Source organism: Mus caroli, chromosome 9 (assembly GCF_900094665.2).
Source record: "Mus caroli chromosome 9, CAROLI_EIJ_v1.1, whole genome shotgun sequence".
Classification (NCBI taxonomy): domain Eukaryota; kingdom Metazoa; phylum Chordata; class Mammalia; order Rodentia; family Muridae; genus Mus; species Mus caroli.
In genome coordinates, this window is record NC_034578.1 from 63,589,427 (window position 1) to 63,600,157 (window position 10,731).

The window sequence follows — 10,731 nt, forward strand, 5'->3', positions numbered from 1 at the left end:
CTCCCCACCCCACCCCACTCAGAGATTCACCTGCCTCTGCTTCCCAAATGCTGGGATTAAAACCATGTATCACTCCTGGCTTGGCCTCAAACTCTTTAACAATCCTCTTGTTCCCACAAAATTCTGGGATTATCGTGCCTGCCTCCTGCTCCCTCCCTCCCTCCCTAGACAGGGTCTAGCTGTATAACATTAGACTTGCAGCTCTTTTTCTGACTGCTTTTTGAGCAGTAGAGTTATAAACCTGTGTTACAATTCCTGGTTAGCATGTCAAACCATTTAAAGGTAGAAATGCAGGCACTGGTGAGATGGCTTAACGGATTAGAGCATTTGCTGCTCTTTTAGTGGTTTGGAGTTTGGGTCCTAGCACCCATATCAAGCAACTCACAACCATCTGTCACAGATCCCACACCTCGTCTGGACTCTCTGGAAATTCACATGTACATGTTCAAACACACACACACACACACACACACACACACACCTTTAAAAGTTTTTTTAATTCTAAAAAAGGAAAAAGTTAGAAATATGGTTAAAGGGGGACAAAGAAAGAAAATTATTTTGTCTTTTTAAAATAGCTTTTATTGAATGAGAATAAGACACAAATGGCTATTAGTTATTGATCGTTAACTTTCTTGAAACAGACATGTTCATTTGTTAATGTCTTCTGCTATCAGTAACTTACAGGTTTCTAAGTCTGTCAGGTCATTGCTATAAAAATTAAAGTACATTATTAAATTCAGTGCTGAAGAAAGAAGAATGGACTTAAGTTGCCTAACTTAAAAAATGTTGTTGTTGTTGTTTGCCATATATGTAGGCAAACTTGGCCATGGTGATACCAACAGAGTATATAAACCTAAAGTTATTGAAGCTTTACAAGGAATGTTTATTCGCAAAGTCTGTGCTGGGAGCCAATCTTCACTTGCTTTGACATCAACAGGGCAGGTAAGACAAAGGAATAAACATACGTAAGAGTATTTCAGAGGACTAGGTAAAAGAGAACTTTTTAGCCTTGTTTGTCTTTGAATTCACTCTATAGACCAGGCTGGTCTGGAACTCATAGAGACCTTCCTGCCTGTGCCTCCTAAGGGTTGTGATAAAAGCTGTGTGCTACCACTGCCCAGCTAAGAAAAAGATTTAAGACAACAAATAAAAAAAAAAATACTTAATTTTGTTTCAAATATAATAGATGAAGATGAGCCAGGTTTTCTTACCTGCTTATGTGATCTAGATGCATGTTTTTTTAGCACCCTGCTCTTTGAAGTAAGTCGATAAAATAAATAAATTCATTTAGTGCTTAGAATCCTGTAACCCTCTCACCCAAATCATCAAGGATCCTCAGAGCTCCTTTCTGTTAAAGAAAAGTAGGGGGCACAAAACAAAAACTTGAGGGGACAGTGATAGGAACTAAAAAAGATGTTCAAAAAGATGGTAAAGAGAGCACCTTCAGATGGAAAGTGGTAGTACCAAAGAGGGCCAGGCACAGTGAAGAACAGTGATAATGTTTATCCTTGAGTTTATCAGCCACTTCGGGTTTGAGTGTAGGAGTCCATTGTATGTTAGGTTAACGTAGATGATCAGCAATGCTGAAATTCACATTTAACTTAGTTATTTTTTGAAAGACTCGAGTATTCCATATGCTGAAAAATTAATACAAACTATTCATTTTATTCTATTGTAGAGTCAATTGCATACTTTAATATTCTAGTATAAATACATGATCTTTCATGTGTTCCTCCTAGTTGGTTTTGTAGTAAGAATCCATGGATTGAAATCAGCAAGTGCTCACTTGATTATATCCACAAGCAAATCTCAGACCTCCTTTCAGTGTCAAATACTTCCATTTTATGAGAGAGGAAATAATTTGTTTTGTGTACCAGATGGTTGTGTATGATAATTATTTAACAGTAAATCCGTTATATTCTAAAGGAAATTGTGTATCATGACCATATTAGGCTATATGAAGTCCAGTGTGTATGTTTACAGAAATAAAGAGGAAGAAATACTTTGATGAACCATGCTGTTTACTGTGTTTACTGTTTACTGTTTACCTGTGGAGCATTTCAATCCATTTGTCTCAGTTCCTTCAGGCCTACTCAGTGCTACTTTTCCTCTAAATGTAGCTCTTAAGTTTAAGTGAAGGTAATTTATTTTTATATGGCATGATATAATGCCTAAAATGCAAGACAAGTAATTTTTGTTTGGGTGTGTGTTATAGTTTTAAGGATCAAATCTGGGAATTTTAGATGCTAAGCAAGTTCTGTACCAACTGAGCTACAAATGTTATTAATCTAGTGCTCAGCTAAAAATATTTGAAAGAAAACTCATAGGGCCTTACTGAATACTATTGCTGTATTGGACTTTGAGTCTGTCTTTGTTTGGGTTTCCATTGCTGTAAGGAGACACCATGACCAAGTGATCTTTTATAAAGGAAAAGGTTTAATTTGGGCTGGCTTACAGTTTCAGAGGTTTAGTCCATTATCATCATGGTGGGAAGCATGGTAGCTCCAGGCAGACATGTTGTTAGAGAAGAATCTGAAAGTTCTGCATCTTGGTCCAAAGGCAGCAGAAGGAGACCATTTCACACTGGGTGAAACTTGAACTTAGGAGACCTTCAAGCCCCCTCCCACAGTGACATACTTCCTTCAACAAGACCACACCCCCTAATAGTGCCAATCCTCCTGGGGCACACAAGCTTTCAAACACATGAGTCTATGGGCCTTATACCTAGTTAGAGCACCACAGAGTCATTTAGAGTCTTAGTAATATCTCTTTCCATGTTTAGTTCCTAATCTTTGTTTGAATAGGCGTTTGCTGTGCTGGAGTTCTTTTATACTCTGCACTTAAAGTTCGTTTTCTGATAACTGGTATGAATATGTGGTCTTCTTTTGAAGAAGAAATCTAACCTGACCTTACTAGTCTTATCTAAAATAATTTGAAGATAAAACAAAAATAATAACCATAAAAAGCCTTTGTGGCATAAAGAAAAGCGTGTATATTTAATTTTATTAAAGCCAATGGAAAGAGGAAGTTGTTAAGTTTGCTGATTTGCTGCATTACCTTATTGGCAGACATTCCTCCTTTCATCTCCCTCTTCTCTTCATGCATCTTGTCCTGGACAGCTAAGTCAGTCACTAGTCATTTTGTTATTAGTAACAAAGATGGTCAGGGGAGCTATCTTGACTTCCAATTCACATATTCTTTATATGTGACAATTAAGATCAGTTTTGTGATTCATGTTATCAATTTTAATCATTCCTTGTTCTCGTCTACCATGTAAGAAACATGTAAATGGAAGTTTTTGTCGTTGTTGTGTGTTTTGTTTCTTTTGAGAGAAGGTTTTCCTGTGAAGCCCTGACTGGCCTTAGACTCAGAGATCTGCCTTCTTCTGCCTCTCAAGTACAGAGATTAAAGGCCTGTGTCACCATCATCTGGTAATAACTAGAAGTTCTAAGGCATTATTTCCATAATTGCTTAGATTTTTGCCAAGTGCAAGCCAGTTAGTGGTAACTTTAGCAGAGACTCTCCTGTCTTTATTTCATTTTACCTGTGACCAGTTTATTTTTATCCCAGCTGCTCATCTGTTTATACACTGGGTGTTTAGAAATAGTACAATAAATGATAGTGACCTTTTTCTTTTTTGGGGAAGCTGGGGGAAATGCTCCAGACATGGTTTGGAACTCTATAGACCAGACTGGCCTTGAACTTACAGAGAACTGCTTTCCTTTGCCTTCTGTGTGCTAGGATTAAAGGTGTGCACAATCATAGCCTGGCTTTTTTTTTTTTTTTTTTTTTATGAAACAAACAAGGTGCAGATAATTTGCTAAGAAGTAATTACTATTAATTTTCTTGGGTGTGCTAATGGTTTAATATTTCTATTTTTTATGTGTGTATTTTAGAGATAATTGGAGAGGAGGGGTGGGGATAATCACATGAGGCAGCTAACCTCTGGTATGTTTGCTTTACAGCTGTCTTGTTTATTAGTCTTCTGCGAGTACAATGACCATCTTTAAAATGATTAAAACACTAAATATTATTTTAATACCAGGAAGGTACCACAACTTGATAATTTTAGTTAATAGTCTACTTATTTTAGGAATTTATGTGTTTTGTATCTCTGTCTTTTCAGGTTTATGCTTGGGGCTGTGGGGCTTGTCTAGGCTGTGGCTCTTCAGAAGCTACTGCTTTGAGACCCAAGCTCATTGAAGAACTGGCTGCCACAAGAATAGTTGATATTTCTATTGGAGATAGTCATTGTTTGTCTCTTTCTCATGGTAAAGTCATGTTTATTTGTTTGTTTTAGTATTTTAAGTAGTATCATTGTAGCCTAAGCACAAACTTTAAATCCTTATGTCTTAGCCTCCTTAGTGCAGGGACTATAAATGTTCTACATTATTAATTTTTAAAAAAATATTATCAATTATTCTTTTTTGTTAATGTGCTACATTTAAATTTAAGTTTTATACTTTATGTCTTATTTTTAGATAATGAAGTTTATGCCTGGGGCAATAACTCCATGGGACAATGTGGCCAGGGAAATTCAACAGGTCCTATTACTAAACCAAAGAAAGTGAGTGGCTTAGATGGCATAGCTATTCAGCAGATCTCAGCTGGAACATCACATAGTTTGGCATGGACTGCTCTCCCTAGGGACAGGTAAGTGCTATATACTTAAATATGCTTGCACTTTTTTTTCTTTTTTAAATATATATTGTTCTCTATTTAGGACTTTGAATGTCCTAAAATCAAGTCAGTATCACACAGTGTACTTCAGAAGATAAATAATTAAATTTAATAATAATAATGATAGTATATTAAAATTAATTTCTAAATAGTGCAGACTTTGATAGTAAGTATATTGATCCCATGTTTAACAGAATAACACATACAGATCTCTACAATAAGAATAAGGTACATACACACTACTCTACTGCTGTTCATGGTAACATATCATGTCTGTGTCAAGGTTATTGGGAGTGGGTATTGGTTTTATCTTAAGATTTCTTTGTTTTGTAAAATTATACATGTGAAAAGTAAACAGTGGCTCTTCGCAGACAAAGCTTCCATGTATACATACTCAAGTTAATTTAAAGTCATTTAGAGTTGTATCAAAAATATTTTTTTCATATAGATAATTGTGTTAATATCTTTGCCTACGTTAACAAATTATATAAATACCTTAAAGGGGAAAGGATTTACTTTGGCTTACATGTATCAGTCTATCATTTCTGGCTCCATTGCCTTGGCTTGAAGTCAGTTAGAACATTATGGTACAGCAGAACAGCTCACCTCATTTCGATATTGTATTTACTAGCTTAGACCAAGCCTTCAACACATGTGTCTTTTGGCAGAACAGTTCATATGCAACCCTACAAGAGTATTACTAAATTTACAATAAAATTTAATGTGATTTTAAATTTAACTAATATATATGCTATTTAAAGTATATGTAATTTCTAATGTTGACTGTTGTAATAGAAATAACATGTAGATGTCCTTTCATGTATATTGAGGTCACATATATTTCAAAATGAAGAAGCTGTATTTAAGATACTTGATTGTCTTCTCATTTTGAATTCTCTATCTATAGAGAATGATTTAAAAGTTAAGTACTAAGCTGATGAGATGGCTGAGTCAGTAAATTGTTTGCCTGACAAGTATGAGGACCTGAGTTCAGTCTCTAGTCCCATGTAAAAGCCAGGTGCTGCAGTACATGTCTTTAATCTTGGTGCTGAGGTTGCTGTAGGGGGCATGGATGGATCTCTGGAGTTCACTGTCTGGCCTGTTTAACCAAAACAATGAGCTCTAGGTTCAGTGAAAGGTTTTGTTTCCAAAATTAAGGTAGAGAGCAACTGAGGAAGACACTGGTCATCAGTTTCTGCTCTCCACACATGTAGACCTGCACTCCAACATGCATGTGCACACACATGAACACATGTATAATATCACATATACAGTTTAATGTCTTCATATTAAGAAGAAATGAACTAAATTCAGAACTAGGCTTTATTGATTTAAAACATTTGTTTAACTTCATTGCCCTTTGTTTGGTTGGATTTCTTTGTAAAACAAAACAGATTATCCAAAAATAACAAAAAAAAAAATAAAAAAAATAAAAACAAAACAAAACAAACCCCCCTGAAAACCCAGTTGCTATACTTTTAAATCAAGGAAGCTGTTTAGTTTTGTTTTGTTCTTCCCCACTAGATCTTGTTTTTTATTTTTGATTATGTGTAGACGTTTCATTATAAGGCTGTTGGATATTTTTCTTATGCTTCCTTCTAGACAAGTTGTTGCATGGCACAGGCCTTATTGTGTAGATCTTGAAGAGAGTACCTTCTCACATCTGCGATCTTTTCTTGAGAGATACTGTGATAAAATAAACAGTGAGATTCCCCCACTGCCTTTCCCTTCATCAAGGTATGTTGTAGATACTTATGCATTCATACGTAGTAATTACTCTTTTCAAAATTTTATTCATTCTTTTTTGTTTTTCTCCAAATTACATGAGTCTTCTTTGTAAGCTAGAAAAGAACTAAACTTTTATTAATAACTTTGTGATATTTAAAGGTTATATATAATTTCAGAAATGATATTTTAAAATTTATCATTGGTCATCACTTGAAAATTTTTAAAGAGAAAAATACGTTCTGCCAGGCAGTGGTGGCGCACGCCTTTAATCCCAGCACCTGGGAGGCAGAGCCAGGCGGATTTCTGAGTTCGAGGCCAGCCTGGACTACAGAGTGAGTTCCAGGACAGCCAGGACTGCACAGAGAAACTGTCTCGAACAGCCAAAAAAATGTTCCTTAAACTGTATATTATATTTACTTTTATGCTTCTTGTTTCAGGGAACACCATAATTTTCTTAAGCTGTGCCTGAAGTTGCTTTCAAATCACCTTGCTCTGGCCCTGGCAGGAGGGGTAGCTACCAGTATTCTTGGGAGACAGGCAGGTCCACTTCGAAATTTGCTCTTCAGGCTGATGGATTCAACTGTCCCAGATGAAATCCAAGAGGTAAGAGAACTGAATCTGTGGCCTGAAGCCATAGCTGGATGATATTCAGAAGTATACTAGATACTATCAATTGCAGGGTTTCTCTGTGTAGCTCTGGCTGTCCTGGAACTCTGTAGACCAGGCCAGCCTTGAACTCAGAGACCCAGCTGCTTCTGCCTATCAAATGCTGGATTAAAGGTGTGAGCCATCATGTTCTTAAACCCTCTAAAAAAAAAAGATTTACATGCTTTTTTTGTTCTCACATGGCACCTTTAGACTTGTGTAATCCCAGAAGATAGTGTATTCACTTTTCATGTGTTGCTATTAGAAAGAGAAGATCTGGGCTGATCTCTCTTCTCTTCTCTTCTCTTCTCTTCTCTTCTCTTCTCTTCTCTTCTCTTCTCTTCTCTTCTCTTCTTCCCTCCCCCCCCCTTTTTTTTTTTTTTTGCTTTTGGATATTAGGTGGTAATTGAAACACTCTCAGTTGGAGCAACCATGCTGTTACCTCCATTACGAGAACGGATGGAATTACTTCATTCTCTTTTACCCCAAGGACCTGATAGATGGGAAAGCTTATCCAAAGGACAGGTAAGCCTTTGCATGTAGATATAGGACAGGAAATGGGACTGAGAGGAAAATAAAGCAAAGCAAGTCTTTTCACAAATATGCTTGATAGTTGCATCCTGACTATGTGATATTGTATGTTGGAAGAATTATTGGATGTCTAGTGACCTGAAATGATGCACATGATAATTTACTAGGTTAACTTGGAGTCTATTCTTAGAGTCATGATTCATTTTTTTAGTGTTGATTATGGCATCAAGCCAGATACCCTTCTTTATTGTAAGTGCTGAGTTAAAATCAGTCTTGTGTTACCGCTGTTAATCCGATGCCTAGAGGTGCATATCTGAAAAGGAAAAGGTCATTAGCAAAAAGTATTTGAGTATGCTTATTTTTAATTTTTATTGTTTTAAGCATATGAAAATAAATGTTTTGCTGTTCTAAGTAGAAGAGTTAATTGTAGAGCTATAGATTGGAGGGGAAGCATGGTATTTACTGGCAATATAATGTCCAAGATGCTTTTCAGTAAATATTTTGCATAGTTCAAATTACAAGTGATTTCTTTCAAACAATAGAATAAGCAATTGTCATCAATATTTTTGTAGAATAACATGAATATAATTTATCTATTGGAGTTTTCTACTGATGCCTACTTATAATACTTAAATTTATTTACATTATTTTAGCTGTTCATCATAAAAGATGAGATTAAAAACCTGTTACATTTTTCCAAATGATACTGTCTGAATAGTTTTTTTGTTTTTTTGTTTTTTTTTATAATTATATACTTCCTGGACTAGAGAGATGGCTCAGTGGTTAAGATTACTGACTGCTCTTCCAGAGGTCCTGAGTTCAATTCCTAGCAACCACCTGGTGGCTTACAACCATCTGTAATGGGATGTGATGCCCTCCTCTGGTGTGTCTGAAGACAGCTACAGTGTACTCATATAAATAAATAGATCTTAAAAAAATATTTATGGACTGGAGAGATGGCTCATTGGTTAAGAGCACCAACTGCTCTTCCAGAGGTCCTGAGTTCAAATCCCATCAACTATGGTGGCTTACAACTATCTATAATGAGATTTGATGCCTTCTTCTGGTGTGTTGTCTGAAGATAGCTACAGTATACTTCTATACATAAAATAAATAAATAAATCTTTAAATAAAAGATTTATTTTAAAAATGTTTATATACTTCTCAAACTTTGTTTATCAAACAAGTAAGTGGATTAATTAACATGGTTAGTATAGTTTTTGTCTGAAATTTTTCTCTTCTAATGCATGTTATCCTAGTTATATGTTTCTTTTTCATTGTTGTTTAGAGAATGCAACTGGATATAATTCTGACAAGTTTACAAGATCATACCCATGTAGCCTCCCTTCTTGGCTATAGCTCACCTTCCGATGCTGCTGACCTTTCGACTGTGTGCATGGGATATGGAAACCTGTCAGATCAGCCATATGGTTCTCAGACCTGCCATCCAGACACTCATCTGGCCGAAATTTTAATGAAGACTCTCTTAAGAAATTTAGGGTTTTATACGGTACCTTGCTTTTTCAATATATTAAGAAAAGAATAAAGGGGTAAGGATCTTTTTAGGTCAAAGTATAGTAACATTTAAACAGTATAAATAAAATTTTAGATTTCCTTCTCCAAAGATAGAAACATGTCAGACTTGAAGTACTGTGGTGGCCAAGTAATATGTAACTTAAAATTATAAAATGACATGTTAAAATTTTATCAAGTGTTTCTCATGTAATAAAGAATAAACATAAAAATAGATTTCTAAACATACTTAAAATATAATCTTCATTATGTGTAATTTTAGGATCAAGCATTTGGCGAGCTGGAAAAGAATAGTGATAAATATCTTCTTGGAACATCATCTTCAGAGAACAGTCAGCCTGCTCATCTTCATGAACTACTGTGTTCATTACAGAAACAACTGCTTGCTTTTTGCCACATTAATAACGTTACTGAGGTATGAATTCTATGCTTTTCATGATGCTCTGCGAGGAACATACAGCTCAGATAGTTGGGGATATCATATTATTTTTGTACTTTGGATATTTCAGAATAGTAATTTAGGGTTTTTTTTTTCTTTGCAGAACTCAAGCAGTGTGGCATTGCTTCATAAACATCTTCAGCTTTTGCTGCCTCATGCCACAGATATTTATTCACGTTCTGCAAATTTGCTTAAAGAAAGTCCTTGGAATGGCAGTGTTGGAGGAAAATTGAGAGGTGAGTTTGATGTTGACTTTCACATTTAACCAGTGGTTATTAAGCAAGCGTCATCGAACTTTTCCAAAACATGAAGAGGGCCTGATAATCTCTGTGTGGAGGAGAGATAATCCTGAGCTTCATTTGTATTCATTGTTTACTTTCATCTTGGTTTAGGGGTGATGTAGCAGTGATTGACCTTAAAGGATTCTAATTATCTCAGTAGATACAACTTAAAGGCACTAGGTGATATAAACTCAAACAGTTAATTTATGATATAAAGTAACATTTTTATTTACTGCCTATTTTGACAGTATTCTGCCTTCCTTCCTTTTTTTCAAGACAGGGTCTTCTGCTGTAGAATATGTTGTTCTCAATCTCAAAGCAATCCTTCTGACTCAGTGTTCCACCCAAGGTTGTGGGGTTATTAACACACCCTGTCCAATTTCCTTCTTGAAGTATCTTCTCCCATGGGCTTTCTTTTTATCCATCTTGACCAGTCATTTTCTGTGACTTCCTGAAGGATTTGTCCTCTCTTACCTTGGATATTCCCTTCTGCATTGGGATGGATCCTCTAAATTTTGCTTTTAATTCTCTTTCCATTCTGAATAGGCTCATCTAGTTTAATTGCCTTTAACCACTATGCACGTGTTCCTATGTTTCCACCTAGCTGAGGATTTTCCTGGGCACCAGAGCTCTTGTTGATCTCTGTAGTTTTTCTCTTTTTAAAAAAAAAGAAAGAGTAGTACTCCATTTTATAAATTACCACATTTTCTGTATCCATTCCTCTGTTGAGGGACATCTGGGTTCTTTCCAGCTTCTGGCTATTATAAATAAGGCTGCTACGAACATAGTGGAGCATGTGTCCTTACCAGTGTGGTACATTTACACAATGGAGTACTACTCAGCTATTAAAAAGAATGAATTTATGAAATTCCTAGGCAAATGGATGGACCTGGA

At 35.7% G+C, this 10,731-nt stretch overlaps 1 protein-coding gene across 5 annotated transcripts in view; it reads left to right on the forward strand.

Annotated features, from left to right (window-relative positions):
- Positions 1-10,731, forward strand: part of Herc1 (HECT and RLD domain containing E3 ubiquitin protein ligase family member 1) — a 159,282-nt gene that overhangs the window by 41,385 nt on the left and 107,166 nt on the right. For all 5 annotated transcript variants that reach the window (XM_029481107.1, XM_029481103.1, XM_029481105.1 and 2 more), the window contains exons 8-16: positions 815-942; positions 4,127-4,271; positions 4,482-4,653; positions 6,283-6,417; positions 6,846-7,011; positions 7,453-7,578; positions 8,873-9,094; positions 9,380-9,532; positions 9,660-9,792. In XM_029481107.1, the coding sequence (XP_029336967.1) occupies positions 815-942; positions 4,127-4,271; positions 4,482-4,653; positions 6,283-6,417; positions 6,846-7,011; positions 7,453-7,578; positions 8,873-9,094; positions 9,380-9,532; positions 9,660-9,792 (1,380 nt within the window). The remainder of the gene's footprint in view (positions 1-814; positions 943-4,126; positions 4,272-4,481; positions 4,654-6,282; positions 6,418-6,845; positions 7,012-7,452; positions 7,579-8,872; positions 9,095-9,379; positions 9,533-9,659; positions 9,793-10,731) is intronic.